The sequence below is a fragment of the Corvus cornix genome, chromosome 2 (genome assembly GCF_000738735.6).
Source record: "Corvus cornix cornix isolate S_Up_H32 chromosome 2, ASM73873v5, whole genome shotgun sequence".
NCBI classification, from domain to species: Eukaryota; Metazoa; Chordata; class Aves; order Passeriformes; family Corvidae; genus Corvus; species Corvus cornix.
Genome location: NC_046333.1, coordinates 10,167,403 through 10,189,647, shown reverse-complemented (window position 1 = coordinate 10,189,647; position 22,245 = coordinate 10,167,403). Strand labels below are relative to the sequence as shown.

Sequence of the window (22,245 nt, the reverse complement as noted above, 5' to 3'; positions counted from 1 at the left end):
TTGCCCTGCTTTTTTCCCCACTTCAACTTCCTTGGTGCTTCCGCCTGTCAAGCCATCACTGGCAGCTGTTTGGGCCATCTCTTGCTGTTGCTTCATAAGCTGAGTAAGCGTTTCTGTAATCTCTTCTTATAACCCAGTCCCTCCAGGCAGCTGATTATTTTGGTTGTTTTTCTGTGAATACCTCCTGCTTTTGACTACTTTTTTTTTTGTTACATTGGCCAAATCCCCACTCCCCCCTTCCTCAGACTGAAGAGAAGCTGACCATTCATTCACAGACACATTCCTCTTCCTTTTGCTAAGGCGTGCAGGAGACACACACATCATTTTAGGTGCTTTAAGTTAAGGTGAGAGCATCTACACAAGAGTTCTTGCCTTTCCTTAAATGTTTCTATTGCCTTGTCCCCTTCCTAAAGTTGTGATGCTGGGAATGTTTTCTAGTATAGACCTGGCTTTGTGCTAAATCTGCAAAATGGATACTTCTTTTTTGTGAGAGAACCAGGAAAAAAATTTTACCTAGGCAAGGTCAATTCTATGTGGTCCCTCAGAGGTTTCACTCAGCTACCAATACCATAAGGTGATTCATAGTCACCAGTAGGATTTGACCACTACATAAGTATTGTTAAGTAAAAATACACTTCTTTCTGACCATGCTAACTAATCACTGCATCTGAAATGCAAATAGTATCCGGCTCTTCTTGGAGTCTGGAACTTTCCCACCTCACAACCTCTTACTTATAAACCTAAAAGGATCCATGAATAAAGATGAACTAGGTCAAATCTCCTGACTTGCTTCTTTTTCATTGTGGTATCAGTGTTTCATCAAAATCATTGTGCAAATTTATATGCTTGAGATTTCCTTCCTGGAGCCTGGGCTCTGATACTTTGCATAAGTAAGAAATCTCTCCTCTCGAGATCAGCTCCAGGGGAACAAATGGGCTTTCCAAAGGAGGCTGCCATGGCCCCATGCTCATCCCCATGCTGGGGCTTGGCTGTTGGAGCCTCAGGCCAAGGCTCTCACAGCACTCACCTCTGTCTGTAGCCTGCCCCAGGTGATGGGGTGGCCCTGCCTGCCCAGGGGGCCCTGTAAACCCCAAGACCCTCCACAGGAGCCAACACACAGGACATTGTCTCGGCTGAGTGTTCGCTGAATTCAGCCATTTCCATTTCTGCTGGATGACATCCAGACCCAAGTGATTGCTCTTCCTTTCAAAGCACCCAACAGCTGAAACCCTGGGCTTGTCATGGAAGAGCCAAGAAAATTCAGTCACAATAATATGAAAGCTCAACTATTTCTCTTTATGTCCCTTTATATAGCTTCATGAAAGGAAAAATTTGGAAAGTAGTATAAACACCAGCAGTACAGACTCTGTAATGATCAGGTAATGAGTTAAATAATCATATTGTACCAGGACTGGGGAAGTGAAGTTGCAACTCAGAGACACACATAGGCCAAGGAAGCTGGACCACCACAAAGCCTTCCCTTGCCTTCCTCTTGACTGCCTCCCTCATACTTGAAAAAGCCCCTTCTGCAGAAGGGTGATACTTTCAGCGTATTTCATCCCACATAACACAACAACAAACAAAACTCAGATAGTCAGGTAGGAACCCTGGAGCATATTTGGATTTAATTGCTTTTCTTTGTTTAGATCTGGATGTAATAAACAAAAAAGACCTGGATAATTTTTTGAATGTCTGTATTTGAAACATGCGGTGCTCAACAAAAGGCAAAAATTCTTACTCCTGTGTAGCACAGTGCCGGGGGAGAGGCATTTGTATAGTCCTAAATAATGTGTGTCACCACGCTTCTGAAAGCAATGGCCCTGCTCAAGGGAGGCTGACCAGGTGGATTTCCTCCTCACTGCATTGAAGAGAAACCCAGGAAAGGTTACTAGAAAACAACATATCTGACAATAAAACAAACAGCAGCACCACAAAATTAAGGGACTTCGTGTGCTCAAGCCTTGCTTACAGCAGGCAAACTCACCAAAGTATCCCAACCAGTTCTGCTGCTGGTCTGGCTGGAGTGATGCTGGCATGGGCCATGGCTGGGTGTGAACAGCTCTCCAGTCTGGGGCTGGTAACCCGTAAAAACACTGGAAACCACCAGCCCTGCACACTCTGCAGGAATCACTCCAGTGCTGATGCCTGTACAGCACAGGTGGTAACATGATGTAATTTGGTTTCGTTCCACAACGTAATAAAAAACTACTTTGTTTAGTATAGTCGCAGCCTCGGCTTTATCTTTTGAAGAAACTCCTACATCCTTTTCTTTCACTGACTAGAACAGTAAACTGGTAAGTCAAGGCTGACCTGGGGATGATTATGACTTTTCCTTCCTGCTAACATCGTGTACCACAATGTACCAAAGACCTGTTCTACCTTTGGGACTCCCAAGGATTTTTGAAACCATAGGTGTTGTGGTGTCTTGCTCTTTCTTGTGAGGGATTAAAAAAACTCACCAAACCCAAACCAAACTACTAACCCCCAGCCCAAACAAAAAAAAAAAAAAAAAAAAAAAAAAAAAAAAAAAAAAAAAGAGGAAGAAAATGTGTACAAAGGAAAAAAGGAAGATGTTCCTTGTGGAATATAATTGTTGATTTGAAAGGTAGTTTTCTTAAATGTTTTCAAAACATTCCTTCTTATGTTGGAGTGGTGTAATTGAGAGTCCTCAGTCCTTTTTACCCTGTTCCCCAGATACTGGCTCAGCGTCAGCTGGTACACGTGTCAACTTTGTTCTTTTTCATCATATTAAATTTGCTACTATTCATGGCAACATGCACCCATGGTTTAGTGATATACACACCAGAATTGCCACGGCTTGTTTGGAATGGAATAGAATTAGGATTAGAATAGAATAGAATAGAATAGAATATTTTGGGTTGGGAAAGACCCCTGAGATCATAGAGTCCCACTGTTAACCTGACACTACGTAGTCCTCCACTGGCTGTATGCAGAGAACAGGAGTGAAAATAGGGGTAGGCTGGAAGTTGTTCGGCAGGTGGAGAAGGAAAAAGGGGCACAGGGCGTCGGAGTCGAATCTCCGCCTGCCTCGAGCACATCACTCCTTCCCCGCCTTCATCGGCAAAACGGGGACCTGCAGTCCCTCTCCCGGGAGGCGGGCGGAGCGCAGGCGGGCGCGGCCCCGCTCGCCCCGAGCCCCGGCCCCGCTCGCCCCGAGCCCCGGCCCCGCTCGCCCCGGCGGCAGCGGCGGCCCCGGTGGGGCGGGCGGGGCCCGAGCGGCGCGGGGCGCCCCCTGCGGGCGGCGGCGGGGCCCGCGGTCACGTGGATGTGACAGCGGCAGTGCCCGGCCAGCCCCAGTCGCGGCAGCGGCACCGCAGCGCCAGCGCCGCCGCCAGCCCGAGCCGGGCGGGGACAGCGGGGCCGGGGCCGGGGCGAGGCCAGGGGGGAGCCGCCGCCGCGGTGCCGGGCGGCGGCGGGCGGGGGGTGGGCCGGGCGCGGCGAGGAGCCGATGCGGAGCGATCGCGGGCGGGCGGCGGGAGCAGCCATGGCGGGGCCCCGCTGAAGGAGGCGGCGAAGGAGGAGGAGGAGGAGGAGAGGGGAGGAGAGGAGAAACCTCCGCATTCCCTCCCTCCGCGCCCCGTCCCCCCGCGCGGACCGCCCGCCCGCCCGCCTCCCCCCTGCATGCCCGGCTGAGACCGCGGGGAGGACTCAGCCACCCGCCGCGGCCCCGCCGCCTTCCCGCGCCCCGCCAGCCGCGGACAAAGGGGGAGAGCGGGCAGCCAGAGGAGGGGAGAGCCCGTCCCCACCGCGCGAGCATGGCGGACCGCAGCCTGGAGAGCGTGTCCCTGCCGCTGGAGGTGCGGGCCCGGCTGGCCGAGCTGGAGCTGGAGCTCTCCGAAGGTAAAGGCGCGGCGGGGCGGGCGGTGGTGGGCGCGGGCGGCGCGGCAGCGGCGCGGCACCCCCGGCCCGCTCCCCCATCGCACACCCTCCGCCCTGCGGCCCTGCGGTGCCGGCCCCGGCCCGATGGCGCCCGGGGGGCTCCCTTGACGGCCCCTGCCGCTGGCGGGGAACGCGGCGCGGGGGTTTTGTTCTACCTGCGAGCCCCCCGCGCTCCGCCGCGGCGCGGGCGGGGGCGGCAGGGGGGCTCTGGCGGCGGGGCTTGGCCGCGCACGCGGTGGTGCGGGAGCTGGAAAAATCCGTAGGGATGCCTTGGAGGGGCTCCTGCCCTACCAGGGAAACGCAGCTTCACGGAAACGTGCCGTGTACCTGCGTGGCCGCATCGAGAGACTCCCCCGGAGTCCACGCAGCGTGTGTGTGTCGGCTGCAACAAAACACCCCCTGATAAGGTCGTTTTGGACAATACCAGTGAAGTCACTCAGACGAAACGATATATATTTTTTATAATTGCGGGATTTTTTTGAAATGTATAATTGAAAGCTTGTGGTGGCTTCTTGGCGTGGTTGGTTGTGATGCTCCGCCGGTCCCCGGGCTGGGAAGGCGCGCACGCAGCCCGAGCTGTTGCCGTGGCAGGGAGGATGAGCAGGAGCCCCAGCCCGCCCTCCGCTCCTCAGCCCGGCTCCCGCTCCCCGCTTCCATGTGTGTCAGCGCCCGGGCAGGAGCGAGAGGCAGGCAGCGAGGAGTGCCTGTCAGTGTCCTCGCTGATGGGCACTGAGCGACCAGCGTCGTGGAGGCGATTTTAGTGTATCAGATGTAATCGGTGCCTCCCGGAGGAAGAGAGTGGGGAGTATTTATTTATATATACCAATGCTAGCGTTGGCTCTTTCCTGAAATGCAAATCTGCTATTAGCTGCCCCCTCTTTTTTGTTTTTTTTAATAATACCCCCAAATATCAGGGTTCATTCACCACCAAGAGGCTACAGCATTTCATAGAAGGGACAAATGACCCAGCGTGTCCCAAATTAGTTATTGGAAGTGGTCGATATATTGAGCTGGCTGTCTGTCTTCTGTCTTTTTGTAACGGTTTGTAAGGGCTCCGAGCCAGAAAGTAAAATGCGCTGGAGCCAGTTTCATCAGCAGGGAGGAGCTGATGTTGACATTGTATTTTCCTTTTAACGCTTTGAGGGTGGAGAGAATGAGCTACTGAGATTGCTTGTGGCTCTCATTTCTGTACCTCCCCCTCCCTGAGGGTGCCCTGTAAACTTGAAGTAAGATGAGTTAAATACAATATTGCCTTTCTGTGATGCACTGCCAGTCCATTGGCCCTCATCTGTGGTAGTGAGGGTGGGAAGAGCCGTTTATATCATGGTACATGTAATGTTGTCGCTTTATGCAGAAAATGCTTCTTGGTGTGTGTCACATCATTGTCTACACACCAATGAGATACTAATTAAAACAGCTGTTAGTAAATGCTTATAAAAAACCCCAAATCAAACAGGCATAGACCTTCAATAAATATGCTAATGCAGTGTACCAAAGTTGTAATACAGTTTTACGGTGCAGTTTCTGTTGCTGTAAGCATAATCCAAGAAAGCTCTGAGGAAGTGGGACATGGTTTGAAATTGGGCATATGTATCTGCACTGCTGTAAATTCCCTGCAGCTAGATCTGGAATGAGTTTAGCCCACTGACAGTATCTTTCCTTATTTAACTGGTGTTACACCCGGCGGACGGGGTGGCTCATGTGTTCTGACTGTGGCAGCCTAAAGGATCAGTTGGAACTGGGAGGCAGGTAAAGAACAGGCAGCATCACATTTTCTTTGTCTTCCCCCAGGCTGCTCTTGGTGTGTTCTTAGTCAAGAACATGACAGTGTTCAGTGCCTGAGAAAATGAAATAATTTACTGCTTAAAGCTCCTACCTTTAGGCAAGTTGCAACTGCTGGCCTGTTCTCAAAATTAGTCCCTACCGAGAGTGGGATCAGTAATTTGTACAGTTTTATTGTGCTGTAGAAGTCTTCTCATACTCTGGCCATGCTACTCTTGAGTTAGATGGTTTTCAAGGCAACTTTGTGTCTCTTTACACCCTGAGCGTGCAGTATCTTATGCTTGTGCTTTGCTCGAGCGTAATGAGCCGAGCCACTGCCTTCATTCACTGAGATACATTTAGGCAAGTCCATAAAAGTTCACAAGATTGAGGTTTTACCACGTGTTCTGCTCATGATGTGTTAGGGTGTCTCTGCTGCCTTCGTGAAGCAGGAGACTTTTGAAGGCAATAGGCAACTGCATGCTTAAATATGTATTTGGGTCTCATCGATAACATTGGGAGCAGAGTGACTGCTGTAATTTATGCCCCTTTTAAAGTGCTTTCCCGAGTCTGACTTGCTAGGAAGATGTTTTTTCAAGTGCTGCATTTCTGAAACGTATTTGTTGTATTGAGTGTGAGTTTTTTATTTTTGCGTGCTGTGGGTCTTCGAGCTGCTGCTTGCACCCAAGCCACGTGGTTCTCTGGTGCCAAATCCTGCTATGGACAGTGAAGCTTTAGGAACAGCTTCTGAAAGAGAGCTGCTGCTTTGTAGGAGAGAGAGGAGCACCAGCAGGATTATTGCGTGGTTATTCCTCGGCTGTGAGCTAAAGCTGTCTCCTTCCTAGCTCTAGGAAGTGTGATAGCGTGGGTCCTACCCACGCAGTGCATCTTGAAACTGAACATAAGATAGCTGGCGTCCCTGTGCCCAGACCTGGTTACTGTGCCACTAGCACAGCAGGCACTGTGCAGGTGTTGTAATCACAGTCCTCACTGGTAGTCATCATCACACATTTCAATTTGGCCGTGGTATTTTTCCCCCCCGGTGTAGCCAAAATCTGAGTTCCTTGTTCAGCTGCACACTCGCACTCGGCATAGCCTCACTGGCAGCAGGGATGTGGCAGGAGAGCCTCAGGAAGTGTCTGCTGGGCAGATAGCACGTGCTTTGTAACCCATGGAGCAAAGTGCCTTTTTTTTTTTTTTTTTTTTTTTTTTAAAGCAGCTGGCACTGCTTGTTTGTTGAAAGGGAGGAGGAAGGTCAAGAAGGCATTTAATGGTGTTCTGCAAAGTTTGTGACAATAGTAACCTGTTGGTTATTGTGGGCAAGCCACATGCCTTCCACCTCCCCTTTGCTGTGGTCTGAATAGGCTTTTTTTTGGTTTAAACAATGCTATTTAAAAGGTACTATGGATGCAAACGAGAATAACCATGTTAGATTTTATTAGTTTCTTTAGTATGGCTTGGAAGGTGAAGATCAGCCAGCTCAGAAATACTTCGCAGGTTCCTCTGTGTCTGTATGCAGGTTGCCTGCCCCACAAGGAGCGAGTGCCAGAGGTAGCCTGACACTCTGAAGAGTGTTGAGAATGACGTTCATGGTGATGTGGTGGTGTGTAGTGTTATATATATTCAGCTTAAAGCATCAACAGCACACTTCTTGTTGGTGTTTTCACTTCATTTTGGGAAGGGGAAATTGCTGCTGTGCTTCTCAGGACATAGGGTCTCAACAGCACTTTAAATTTTATAAATATTGGAAGTTGTGGAATCATCCTTGATCCCAGATGTTCTGGAGACATTTGTTTTGATGTGTTTGAGTTAATGTGCTTGATGCTGGTATGTTACATACATGTTCTTTGACACTCTGGTAGTTTCCCTGAGCTACTAAAGCTTGCATTGAGCAGAAGTAGCCCTTCTAGGCTGATGCAATCAACATGTCACTCTGCAGTAGCTGTTCTTCAGGGCTGCTTAGGATTTTACGAGGTTTTAGTTTTCTAACGATGTATAAAATTGCACTGGGTAGAAATAGATGAATCATCCTGTTTTTTAGAATAGCTTGGGGGCTGTTAACTGAAGAACTGATTAAATAAAACCAGGAGTCCTGAAGTTTGCTGTCTTATTAAAAAAAAAAAGTAATTCTACAACCCCTCCATTCTTAAAAATACTTAAGAATTAAAAAAATGCCCCCTCCCCCTTTTCTCATTTTGCCCTCAATTTAAGGGTGTACAAGGTTAAATTACCCTTCCAATTATTTTGTGAACCAAAATTAATTGGAGAAAGATGCTCTATATTTCTTCCAGTATTTTATCCAAGTGCCAGATAACATAGCAGAAACACTTAAAGAACCACAGACACCGCATGGAAAATGTGAAAACCATCCTGTTCAGAAACTATTCTCCCTAAATTCCTTATTATAATTCCAGTCCTCCTTCTTTTTAAACATGTGAGGTATAGCAGGTTTCTTGTTTTGAAAGTCTCAACTTTTCTCCAAAGAGCACTTTCAAAAATAGTCTCTGCAGATCTTTAATAAGTGATTACTTATTCCCAAAGGCTCTGGACGTGCAGTCACCTAATTAATTTGGTCCTCTGCTTTCACTGTATTGACTGGCTCAATTATATTTGGTAATATTGCTTGGGTTGATTGAGTTACTCTCTGGCCAGGTTTATTATTTTATTAGGTATTAGTTATGTCTTTTGTTGTCTGCATGTAGTTGCTGGGTTGGGACCAGAGATGTGTAGTTAACTTCTCCAGTTATTATTTCTCCCTAACATTTGCCAGCTGACTCTTCACTCGCAGAGAGGTTTTAAAGTGTGAAAATTTCAATAACTAGCACACCTCTGTGATTTGGGACACAAAGTCATCCTTTTAATTCACTCCTTGAGAGATAGTGCTCTGCTTAGCAAGTGAGTATCACCTGTGAAATGACAGTGTTAATACTTCCTGAGTTTAGGTGAGAAATGAACTAAGAAATTCAATACTCACATTTACTTCTCGTTGTTTTTTGAGCTGTTAGGATGCAGCTGGCTCATGTCAGTTATTTTTTCTGACACAGAGAGGACTAATTTACGCAAAATACATAAGGCTGAAATTTTCATGTAAGTTATATGGAAGACTAGGGCTTTAAGAAAATATACTGGATATCATGTGAATTATGATGAAATCAAGAGCACTGTCAACAGAAACCTTTTTTTGTAAGATGAAGCTCCTCTCGTCAGCTATTTTGTTTCTCTGATCATGCTCAAGTTGGAGAGGGACAATAACTTGATGATTTTAAAAACAGATTCAATTCATTAATGAGTTAACCATTTGTATTTTAAGGCACTGGAATTTGAAGAATTCCTTTTTAAATTTAAAATATTTTTTATTTGCCTCTTTCACTGTGCTATTTGGACTTAAGGGCTTTTAGTGGGTGTCAAAAGAATTCTCAGCCACTCATTCAGTTGAAGTACATGGTAATGCCTTGTAAAACAGTCTATGCAAATCTCCAGGATGTTCCCAGAACAGCTGTCCTGAAGGCATGCTGTAAATATACCTTCACTGCCAGCTGATGTTGAGCAGCACTGATGCCCAAGGGTTACACTTAATAGATCATGCAGATGATCTTTACTGTATTACACAACTGACATACTCTAAACACTTTTCCCAGGGATGTGTGAAAGTTGCCAAGGGGGTGTCAGTTTTATAGGCAAAGCAGGGAGTAAGCAATGTGTTTCCAACGAGAACACACACTGCAAGGAGCTGCCCTTTGCAGCTCTAGGGTACGTCTGTGTGGTTGGGCTGCACAGAGCAGGGAGCAGGAGCCAGCACTGCTTCCCTTTGCCAAACCTGTGTACACCTATGGCTTCGAGTCAATGTGCTGCCTTTCCCTGGAAGGGTGTTGACCTGCCTTTGTTATCCATCAGAAGGGGAATGCAGTCATTCTCATTCCAGCAAACCAAATATCCTTTGGTATCAGAGGAATTCAGGTTTAGCACACCTCTTTCCTTTGTATTTAATTTTTCTCCAGTTAAAGCATTTGCATGCCGTATTAAAGCAGAGATAATAAACTAATTTTTGATGCAGGGTTTGGATTGGGAACAGCAAAAAGATCACTATTTCTCTGAAGGGATATCAGCAGATTCCTTTAGGTCTTCCTAGCTCAGAATGGATGTTTGTGGTATCATATAGAGAATCCTAAATGTACCATAGCTCTCCTATACTTAAAAATGCATTGACTGCGCTTTAATTTTTTAAGAGGCTATTTGTATAACGCGTCAAGCAGGACATATAATTTTTTAAAAATAACTGCTTTAATTCCCCAGCAACTGTCAGACAAGATGAGTCACTGCAGTGTAAGAATTCACCACAGCGCATCACAGATTTGACACAAACTCTTAATCCATGTAAAATTATGCATGTATATTCCCCTATCTTCCCAGTGGGTGAGCTTCATTTTTGCCAAACTTATGATGATCCTATTCTGCCTTCTTTCTTCCCCAGCCTCCTTTTTTTTTTCCCCTTTTCTTCTTGAGAACCTCCTTGCAGTCAGTAGCCACAGCACGGGGTCTGGATGGAGCAGTCTTTTCCTGGCTTATGAGGAGCCCTTCCTGATTGTTAACCACAGCTCCTGGTTCTCTCCCTGACTGTGGTGGTGCGGGGGCATTTCCAAAACATGATTGCTCTCTGCAGAATTCTGGTCTTTCCCTGTATTACTAGGATAAACATACACTAAAAAATGGGAACTGGTTTTATTTAACTCCACTTGGTGCAGTGCATTGGAGAATTGCTCATTTTAGACCTGTGTAAATAAATATTTTTTTTTGGTTTTTTTTCTGCCCAGTAATCTTAGCTAGGGCTTCTAATTGCTAGCCAGTATTATTTATCACTAGGATTAAGTACAACTTCAAAACAGGTATAAAACATACTGGGGACACCATCATATTCTGCAATAAACCAGCAAATATAGGAGTAGAAATACTTAAAGCAATACAGCTTGAGACAGATGCTGGGAAGACCGTGGCCATGGCTTTAGCGGGAGCCTCTTGCCACAGAAGAGGAGGTTTCTGCCTTAAAGCCATGTGAAATCCTAGCAGGGCTCTCTGTGCATGGCTCTCAGGGGATGGAGGGAGGTGCTTCTTGCAGTCCCTTTTTGGAGAGCAGAGTCATTTGCTGGTTCCTGGCAGTTTGGTAGGCGTAGTCTATTTGACGCATAACCTGCAGTGCTTAGAGCGGCATCGAGTGCTGGGGTGTGGATAATTCCACATTATTTTACAACACAAGTTGATGTTGAAAAGTATATGATGTCTCAGTGATCTCTTTTTAAGACTATTGTGTTAAGTGGTTGGATAACTAGAGAAAGGACTCTCACGAAGGATCTTGATAACTTGGAAGAGAAGGTGTTTCCTCTGACTTTTGATGGGGCTGTTTGATTTCCAAAGACTGGATCATACATATACTGTCATTTAGGATGCTTAAGGGGGTTTTTGCTTTTATGTGCATGGCTGGGTCTGCAGAATGATGGCAGTGGAGGGGACAGAGGGATTCTTCAAGTGTTGTCTGCTTATGTAAGTAAAAATGGATGTTAGGACTTGTTTGGTCCTATTTCTTTCTGGATCCAGAGTCCATATCTCCAAACTGTGACATCTGCAGTTTCTTCATTCAAATCTTGGCTTGCTCTGTATGTAGGATTAAAATATCAAAAAAAGATCTTGTAAGCCTGGTCTGGTAAGAGCTGCTCAGAAGCCAGAAAAATGTTTCTTAATGAACTCTGTGACAAATACTGAAGTGTAAGTAATGGAGCCTGATTTTTCACTGGTGGGCTGGTGGTTGAAAGTTTGCCTAGACCAGCAAAAGTTCAGAGACTTTTGGTTGGTGTAGGGACCCAAACAAACTCTTTTTCCTACTGTGTGGATGTCCATGTGTCCATAAACAGCCTGGCAAAATAGAGAGACCGTAGCAACAGTCTCCTGAGAGAAAGCAGCCCTGGACTATTCCATCTGCGTGGACCCTCCAGAAGGAGTTGGGTGTTCACAGGATGGCCACAGGGCTGTTGCATCTATCACTGTCATTAATGGGAAAACAGACCAACCTGGTCTTTGGACTTCTCGTATCACACTACAGAACCGTTCTGGAATTGTACAGAAAATTTCCTTCTGGTAATAGCGAATAATAAAACTTCACCTTTTTTCTTTTGAGGGGATATCTTTAGTTGTATTAAGTCATATTTTTTGTTGTTATAATTGCAAGGGGAATGAGCAAAATTTAGAATTTTGTGTCATGCCTCTTATCCTTATTGAAAGAGATATTCAAATAATCAAGTATTTTTGGTGAATAATTGAACAATTATAATTGTCATTGTGGTGACATGCAAGCAGTTCAAATTTAGTGAAGAATCTTGAAATAAAAATTGTGTTTGAAATGCTAGATTTCTTTGACAGATGCCTGAGGATGAACAAACAACATTTACCTAGTGAAACACCACAATGTAGGAATATCCCTGCTCTTCCCTGAGTGATGATAATGGCAAACCCCCTTGCTGAATTTGCTGGAAGAGCTTAGTTTCATTTGCTATATTTTTTTAGTCTGAAAAAATAATGATTATATTCTCTAGAAAATGCTGTAGGTTTTCTGAGTGTTGTGAAATGAAGGGTTAACCTTTTTTAGGAAAAAGTGCTGTTGGGCTGTGAGTGATTTTTACTTGTGAGAGGGAAAATAACAGGCAGTACTTTTAATTTACTCTACTTTAAATTGGCTCCATGTTGTAATAGAAAAAAGTTGATTTGTTGTGTTGAGAAACAATGGGACTATCAGCAGGTAAATTTAATCTTTTTTTTTTTTTTAATGATGAAAAAAAGTCTTGTGTTTTATGTTTATGAATTTTATGCTGTTAAAGTTTGACACATCCCAGTCACAAGGTTATATCCATGTCTCTTACAAACTGACTGACTCTTACAAGCTGACTTCAGTCATCTGAGTATCCATACCACAGACTTGGGAGAATTGGACAAGCAGTTCAGAAGAGATCTGGAGGAGTGACCAAGAATAGAGGCTTGGACTCTGAGGATTAAAGCAGTCTTAATAAACACTGTTTACCAGGAGAAAAATTGGAGTTTATTTTGATTATTTGAAAAGCCTTGTGTTGGGGATGGAGGAATACTTTCTCGTACCACAAAGCATTAGCAGTCCAAAACACGAGAAGATTGAACTCCTAGGAATGGAAATTAGACAAATGGAGGTTGAAGATAAGACAGAAGATATTAATAGTGCTAGATAAACACCGAAACGCTTGCATTGAAGAGAAGACTCAACAGCTTTCTAAAAAAAAATCTACCCACAAGCAGAACTGATGGAAGGCTCCTTCCTAAGACATAATAAATGTAAGAAGTTTGTGTGTGTACATAGGTATGTAAACCACAGAAGCTACCCTTGACCAGAAATATACTGGTTTAAGTACTTTTGTAGTGGCATTTTATAAATGTTTTAGTCCAATATTATGATATATGTTTTCCTGGTAACTCCAAAAGGCACTGCAACGTCTTAGAATTTCAGGTTTAGTATGTTTTCAGTATTTTACTAGAGATGACTTGACATTTACTTGCAGGAGTAATTTGTTTTAAGTCAATATTGAACACTGTAAGGATGTGCATACATTACAGTTTGAGAGGGTATCAAAGGCAACCGCTGTGATAATACTTGCTTAAATACTGGCTACTCATATATTTGCCTGTAGCTCAGGGGACTTCTGTATAAGCAAGAAGTGGCAGAAAAATAACATTTTTAAAAGCTTCTAAAGTTTATTGTACTTTGCTTAATCATTGGTTTTTATGTAAAGGTATTGTCCATTGTAATAATTTGGATAAAAAATAAGAACCTACTCACTTCCTCTGAAGATTAATTCTTCTTGCATTCTGTTCCTAGGGTTGCTGTTTGATCTGATGTCTTTGCTTCTGCCTCAGTGGCTGACTGTGGTAACTTGTATTTGCTCTTCATTGCAGTGATAGGTGAAGGGTGTAGGAGCAGCAAAAGTGACTCTGTGCCTTTGTGCTGGCACCTGAACGTCTGTGTTTTGTTTATTGGGAGTTTCACAAAGCTGGTATCTTTGACCTCCAGCAGTCACTTCTGGAGCAAGGTGAAACAGAGAACGTATTCCTTTGTTTGCAGTGGGAGAAGATATTTGCTGTTGCTTAGCCCTGACACTGTTCTTCCTGAGCACAATCATGCTGTGGCTGGTAGTGTCTGCTGGTGGTGCTTCTGAGGAAGATGAGGGCTCCTGGCAAGTCTGATATTTCTTCCTTGGCTTTGAAGGTCAGCCTCCTGTCTGTTTTTTGTTCTACAAAAGATGCAGTGTGGCCGAGCCAGGTGACTGGGGTCACCTTGTGAAAAGTGAGGAAGCTGTGTGTGGGATACATTGAGCCAGAAATAGCCACAGCGATGTTAAATTTCATCTTTGACTGTTGGACCTTTCAGAGACATTTGGTAACTTGTGGAAACCTAGGCTGTTAGAGCTTTCTCTCCATAGGATACCTTTCAAACAAGTATAGGAAGCTTGGACCCTTTCTCATCAGTGCCAGTTTTTCTCTCCTGGGAGGAATCCCAGCTGGTTCATATACCAACTCTTTGTACTATTCAAGAAATACTCTGGGCTCTTTTCTGTCCTGAAGATCATCCAAAAACCACAGCATCTCTGAAACATAAAGTCCTCTTCCTCTGTGATGCTATTAGTCATTCCTTGGTGCTGGTCTGGCTTTGGCTGACCTGCGAAGTGCTTTCCTGTGTATTTTGATAAGGTAATATCACCTGCAATGTTATGTCTATTGCACATCATTCAAAATGTGAAATTGCACATGTATGTTTCTTCAAATGCACATTGGCTCTTCAGTATTGTAATTAGTTACTTCTGGTAAATAACAAATATAGTTTCAGATTTGACTTTCTTTATGAGCCATTCCAGTGCTGGATATATGCTAGAAATAATTGCATGCCTCATCTGCCAACTTGATTCTTTGTACCTTCTTAGGGCCAAAGCAAATTGAGTATTTAGGACTAGATTAGACTGAAATTGGGAAGAAGAAGCCACCTCTTCTTTAGAGTGAGCTTTCAAAGCATGAACAGCTTTGTGTTCTGAAGTTTAGTGTTTTTTTACTCTGTAATAAATCTGCTCTAACTCAGACACCCAAAGAAGTCTCCCCTGACTTTTCCCTAGAATAAAAGGTTCGTTTTGCTAATGGGGATCTTGTAAAACGTGATAGCATCTACCAGCTACCATTTTCAAACTACCTAAATGTCTTACTTAAGTACTAGTGAAACATATTATGTATCCTTGTCCCTCAAAAATTGCTCACATAGTTGTGTTAGAGTTAAGAGAGGATAAAGCATCAAAGTGGCTGCATCCTTCTGAAATACTGTGGCACCTGTTCTTCTCCAGGCTCTTTTTGAGAATATAGTATGACTGTTGTCATGGGCTGGGTTACCCACCTCACTGGTTTCTGCATTCCACCCCTGAGCCCAGCACGGACAATATAGCAAGCACACCTCACAGAGCTGAGTTCCTAGGAGAGCACAGTAGGAGTTACAATAAAATTACAATAGGAATTACAGATGAAAGGTGATTGAAGTCTCCCCAAAATAGCAGTGTGGAAGTACTTCCAATGTACAGGCTGAAGCTTCATTTTCAGGGGCTTGAATAAGGAGGGAGTATAAGTTTTTCCAAAATAAATTCTTGTATTTATTTTTTCACTCAGAATGAAGTCCAGTTCACCTAAAAATAAATGGCAAAAGCTATGCTGGCATCAGGACTGCACTAATGGGTGTACTTCCCTTAAAGCTATGTCTGTGAATAATCAGAAGCAGTCTGTGATATTTAAGGATCTGTGCTCAGGTGTGTGGCAGAAAGAAACAGATACTTTTTCTTCACTTTGTGTGTAGTCATTGGTGGTACTATGAGAACATTTTGCGTTTGGGACAGAGCAGTTACTTATATGGAGCAACAGGCAATGATGTACTCCCAGTGGAAAGATGGGAACCTCATTCAGGCCTGGGAAACCAGTCCATATTTAGAGAACTTGTTACCTGTTTGCTGGAAGGCACTCGTAGCATTTCTGGTCCTTTGTGAAAGGTAATACATGGTTGGTATCACCTGTTTCTGTGTGACAGAGAGAGAAAGCCAGCATATGTGCCTTTTACTTTTGCTTTTAGCTTCTTTTCACCTTTCTGCCTGTTTTCCCCCCATTGTTTACTTTCTGACTTTCTTCTCTCTAAAGGCATCTGGCTGTGGTGTGGCCTGTCAGGGTCATTCGACCATCCTGCCCCACCTTCCTTGGTCATCTCTCTTTTCACCACTACTTAAACAGTAGACTTGGTGCAGGATCACCACGTAGGTAATTCATGTGATGCCCCTTTTTGCAACTGCTTCTTTTTTTCACATGTGAAAGATTGCTCTTGAGGCATGTCAGGGCCAACATGTTGCAAACTGAAATCTTTTATTCTTAAGTTGATTTCAAACAAATTTTTGTCTTGGAGTAACAAACTTGTTAACTGCTGAAACTCACAGTCTGTAGAGACACTAACTTAGTTATGTGTTCTGTTAGTCATGCTTGATGTTTGCTTTTTTGGTTATTGATGTTTAGTTCTACTTTGTCATGTTTGCTTAGAGCTAGATTTGGATATCCTCCATGCAGTGCAAGGCATTTATGGAAAATGTGCATCTTAAATTTCTTGAAATCTGATCTGGAGCTAAGTCATGACATCTATTTTCCATCTAAAAATGCATTTCTCTTAATTATATCCCCATTCAGTGTGGGTGGGGTTTTTTTCCCCCTCAATTCACGTGGAACCCACACTAAGCAAAAATACAGCTAATAGAGCCTAAGATTGTAAAGAAACTACTTGCAAAGAGCTGGCAATGCTGTCTACATGATGAAAGTAATTTGAATTGTTCAGGCATAAAACATGGATTAGAAACTGTATCTTCAAATCATCTTTGCATATTTATGAGTACACCTGTTATATAAGCAGTGGAAAGTGCTGAGATTCCTCCAGCCCTCTGCCACGGTATGCAGGGTGAAGGAAAACAAGATCATTTGTCAGTTTAAGTCTTTCAAATCCAAAGTCGAGCCTTATCTGCCTAATAGCCTAATACCAGAGAAAGATACTGTTTGTGTTCAGCCGGGCTGTGTTCATGTGACTGTCAGGGGCTGAATTACTGCTCCCAGTGCTATATAAAGATTCCTGCTCCCACCCTGCCCCTCCCCGGCACTGTCATTTAGCACAATGTGCAGCATGGCTGTAATACATCCCTGACATACTGAAGCGTGTCTCCTTTCACACTTGTATGTGGAAAAGAAGAAAAAAAATAAAGGGCCTTCTTCTTGGCTTCTGTTAACTTCCTAGCTGCGGAGGGTTCAGCGCCAACTGGGGCAGAGTCATGTTACTTGCACCTATTTTCCAGCACCAGGCCTGTATTGAGGGGAAGAGTTGGGTTGTGTGATCGCTGTATCCTGCACCTCTTCTCTGCTCAGTGTAAGTGCTGTGCCCAGTTTAGCCTTTGGTGTTAATATGAGTACCCACAAAATACAGCTTCCTGGGGACCCAGACTTGGAGCAACAGGACTGAGGGTGCTGCATGATGTGGTGTGAAGCTGGATTTTGAAAGTCCTTTTCCCTGTCACTGCTGCCTTGTTGCTGTTTGCAGGTGGGTTATGATTCCAGTGATGTCTGGGTTTACAAACAAAAAACAAAAGCAAAAGAAACAATAAAACTAGAAAAGGAAGAAAATATCATGGACTTTGTTTGTTTTTCCTTTCCCTGAGTAAGTTTCTTTTTGTAGCATTTTAAAGTTGGATCAATTCAACAGTCTGCTATAAAGTGCAACTTCAGAAGTAACTGCACTCTGCTGAGAACAGGGCTCTGAACAGTATGCATGGAGGAAAAGATGGATGCATTGGGAAAGGGTGCATGTATAGAAACATCTAAATCCAGTTTTTCTGCTGAATAAAATAATTTATATAACTACACTGAACATAAGGAGAACATTTTGTTACTGTGAGGCACTGTTACAGCTTGCACAGCATGGTTGTGGACTCCCTATCCTTTGAGATGCTCAGAAGCTGTCTGGACGTGGTTCTGGGCAACATGTTCTAGGTGGCCCTGCTTGACAGGGAGAGTTGGACAAGGTGACCTCTAGAGGCTCTTTCCATCCTCAGCCATTCCATGATACGCCCTGAAATTTCCACCCTTTCACATATGTAATTGTAATTTCACATAAGTAATTGATAAGTAATTTTGTGCTTCCCAGCATGTTTCTCATGGATCACAAGCTGTATGTGGCTCTTGGAATGGTGTACTTGGCCTCTTCTGCAGTGTGTTCATACCTGAGATCTGCTGCAACACCAGGTTTTAAAATTCTGGAATGTAATTATGCCTTGTGCACTTTAGTGATAGTCAGCAAAAATACACCACATGAGAGGTGAAGCACAATGCATTAAACAGGTATTTGGAAATTGTTTCCCTTAAAATAATGTTACTGGTTTTTGTATGCAAAACTTGATAATGGCAATAAATTTACATCTTATGTAAATGAACTAGAATCCAAGCATGGGTAAGGGTGCTTGTGATGATTTTAATACTGTCATTATGATCATCACTCAGGTATATGACTGTCAATTAAACAATTCCTGGTTTTTTTCGGTATGATGGAAGTATATGCTTGTTTATATCTGTGGAAAAGTATTTCCTTTGGTTCTGTCAGGAGCAGGGAAATGAGCAGGATTGAATGGCTTTGAAAATAATTTTGTTCAATTACTTATTAACACTGATTTTAGATATGAAAATACCTTGAATGTTGATGAGATCTTTTATTATTTTTATTGAAATCTGTTTTGAGAGTTGTATGCAGCTGTAATCATACAGTTAAATACTGCATATTTTTTCAAAGTTTCACGTCAGTAATGCACTAATGAATCCCCCTGGCAGAGGTAGAAATCAGTCACCAATACTTTGGCATTGTAGAACAACCCCCAGTAAAAAGCCTTCTTCTGAAAGCGATTTGGTGGCTGTGGTCCTCAGCTGAATGTTTGGCCTCAAGCTATTAATGCTTTCCCAGCCACCAGGCTTTCTTCTCTTCTCTATAAAAAGTGAAACTGGACTGTATTTTTTGGAGTATGAAGACAGCTTTTAAATATGGAAGAACTCCCATATCCACATTGTTTCCTGACTATTCAGTGAGCAGCTGGACATAGCTTTTGTGAGAGAAAGTTATGTAGAGTATGGTCCCAGTTCAGCAAGGCATTTTAGGCATGTGCTTCAGTCTCATTGATACTGCCAGTTTAACTTAAACCAAATTGTCACACATGGAGAGAGCATATTTGTCTCCTGCATGGAAAAAAGAAAATTGCTGGCATCTTCATTGCTTGCTTAAAAAAGAGAGTCAGTGTTAAATCAAGGGATCAACAGTCTTTCGTTTGGATTACTGAGTAAATGGAAAGGGATCTTCAAGCATTTTTTGTTTAAATGATGCTTCACTATATGTTTAAGGTCAGGTCATTAGATGAAGAACAAAACTGACCATACCTGTGTCTCATTTTCTGTGCTTCCTCGGTGCTTTATTGAATTTGTAACAAAAAGAGAGTAACTCCATGAGGGTGCGTGTCGGCTGAAGAATTCAATCATACATGTTGTGGTGAAGGATACACTCAGCAGCTTGTCAGAAGCCACATGTCATGGAGAGGGGCCTCCTGTCTGCAGCCAAATGTGTGAAATCACCTTAGGATCACAAGGCAGGTCCTTGCCTTCAAGACAGTGAGGAAACAAGGGAATACAGTGATTACCTTTCCTCCTAAATACAAGTTGATCTAAGCAGCCATTTTCTGGAAAATGATTTGAAGCTGTTTCTCTTTACCTTTTGCTGCAAGGCAAGAATCATGAGGAAGCAAGGAAGAATTGCTCCAGCCTTGCTCCTTCTGCTTTTTCTAGTACTGCCTTAACAAAAGTGGTTCATAGCCCAATTACTGTAATCACCAGCCAAAGACAAAAATGCCTATCTCCTGCTTTCCAGGGTTGAGTTTGCAGCTCAGGGATCTGAAAAATCTGGATTCAACAGGGTAATTTCCTGAAGACTGTATTCAAGCCATTCTCTTATGGGAAAAAGAGGCAGTTGAGGGATGGGTGAGAAGATGCTTTTAATTTCATTGCAGGATTTTCAAAAACAGAATGGCAGAGGCCAAGGGATAGGTGTCTCTTTCTTTGTCCTTTGATGTTGTATGGCAAAGGCATGAATTGTTTCTGTTTTAGGAATTTGAGAGTGTATTGCTGTGTTCAACACGTGAGATAAAAGATTCTGTTCAGGACCATGCAATACATTTATGACTATTTTTTTATTTTCATCTTCCTTTTACCATCCATCATGATGTTTTCCTAGTGTACTTGGAATCTACTGAACCTGGTCTGAAGCCTTATGGTTTTCCCACTGAGTTAGTTTTGCTTCATTAAACTGTATGAAAATGTAGTTGATTCAAAGAGCTTGGTCCTCTTGCAATATCCAGCATTTATGGTGGTTTAGTCCTCTGTGTTTCATAAGATCTGAATAACAGAAGCTTTTGATTGTTTGTGTAGTGAAAGGAATGGCCTGCAAAGTCAAGTACACAGTTGTTTCTACCCAGTGCTACGGGGTGAGGAGGGTAAGAAGTTAGTCTGTCACTGATAGAATAATTAAAATTTAGACATAAAGATGTGGACAAGGACTATGTATTCCATTAAAGGCTAAATGTGACACATTAAGGAACTTAAGAATTTAGCTGTGGAAACATCTCTTTAGGCAATGATTTATTTTCAGTGATATTTAAGGAAGTAACTTTTGAAATGTAAAAACCTGTACACAGACGTCATTATTTTTGCAAGCAGTGTGTGCGTGTATGTAGGCATATTTGAAGATATAAAGGAATATACATTCATAGAAGAAGGGGAAGGAAAAACCTCGCACACTGACTCTTCAAATGAACAAATCTTCCCACTTAAGGGAATGTTATGGGAGGCAGCAGCTCCCTTAGGGATAGGCATGCACAAGTTACCCCGTTCTGAGTCACGGATTTTTCCGCAGCTTTGTGGCTCAGATGTGCAAGCCCCTTCCCCACCATGCTCCCAATTCCTTAAATAGCAGCTGAGGTCAAGAAGGACAAGGGACAGATCACTGTCACTAGGAGGCCTTCTAAATCACACCAGGGTATGTGGGGTTTCTTGATGCTCAGTCAGCTGTCTGGTGCAAGAAGATAATTTTAATCCCATTATATTTATTGCTTCTCAGTAGTGTTTTGGCTTTTATACTGACTCACACCCTTTCAAAGGAGTCACCGATGCTCTTATTGTTAGACTTAGAAGATATCTTTATTACAGTTAGTTTTGTGATGTCTATTTCTATTCATTCACGTGAAATGAATTACAAGCTGCAGTTGCTGAATTTGTAACAATGTCTTTTGGCTTGGAACAATCAACCATTATGACCTTTGATACCTCAAAATACACAGTTAATAAAGTACAACTCTATTGTATATATCTTGAGGTTTTCCTTAATATGTTGTGCCTTTCCATTTGTGGTGTCTGGAGATGTGTAGGGGCTCTGGGTCTCACTGAACTGGAGCAAATTCAGACCTGTACAATTGGCTGGGAAAATAATGAGAGAGGGAAGATCAGTTTTGCAGACAGGGACACAGACATACAAAAAGTTTTGGGTTGGAAGCAAAAGAGCTTTGAAATCCAAAGCTGGGTCAAAGACTTGCCCAGCAGCTTGAGGTAGAGGTGGATGCTGCTTCTGAGCCAGTCCTTCCTTTGTCCTTGGGCTGGTGGCTGGAGGTGCGTGCTCAGACCTCCATCAGTGGCAGAAGTAGTGCTGTGCCCTTCTCAGAGCCTCAGCAGGGCAGGCAGCAAAGCTGCAGTGGGTTCACATCTGACAGCTTAATTTGCTGATGTCCATGACCAGTTCTCCTGAAACATCTCTAGATGAGTATGTGCCCTTAAAGTTAAGTCCCCAAACAACATGTCATTAAGTGCTCCAGAATATAAATAATATATACCAGTAGCTCAAGACATTGAGCAGTGATTACCCCTGTACCCCCCCTTTTTTTTTTCTGTGATATCTCAAGGATTCATAAGTTGAGAGCTGTTTTGTTTGAGTTTTTCTTTCAGGTCATAAGAAATTCAAATGTCTGCTGATCACACACGGACATGATAAAGTTCTCCTGGTATTTTGTACCTGATGTCTAATGTCTTGTGGATGAACTACAGTTCTTCTTAGATGCCATTCTTTCCTGTCCTGCAGGAAAAACTGTACTTTGTTTCCAGATGGTAGTTCTCCAGTGATGATTTATCTTTAGGTTTAGAACAGGCCCTTAAGTTTGGGAAACTAATACTGTATATGTGTTCTTAGAACAGTATTAGATTCAGACATGAAGTTATGTATTATTGACAAACCTGAGGTGGATGCAACATAGTACATTGAGGTTGGACACCATTATACTTTCAGAAATGGAATTGCTACTCTGGGAGCACTGTGTTACTACTTAAAGCCAAGAGCAAGTGTTACATTTTTCTCTACAGTCTAATATAAAAAGCTGTGGGGCATTTTAT

The 22,245-nt window shown here is 43.3% G+C and overlaps 1 protein-coding gene across 4 annotated transcripts in view; it reads left to right on the top strand.

Annotated features, from left to right (window-relative positions):
* The first annotated feature begins 3,489 nt into the window (after positions 1–3,489).
* Positions 3,490–22,245, top strand: part of DIP2C (disco interacting protein 2 homolog C) — a 311,051-nt gene continuing 292,295 nt past the window's right edge. For 3 of the 4 annotated variants that reach the window (XM_039548197.1, XM_039548196.1, XM_039548195.1), the window contains exon 1: positions 3,490–3,861. In XM_039548197.1, coding sequence (XP_039404131.1) covers positions 3,777–3,861 — 85 coding nt within the window. In that variant the 5' untranslated portion in view covers positions 3,490–3,776. The remainder of the gene's footprint in view (positions 3,862–22,245) is intronic. The other variant, XM_039548198.1, reaches the window with a different exon arrangement.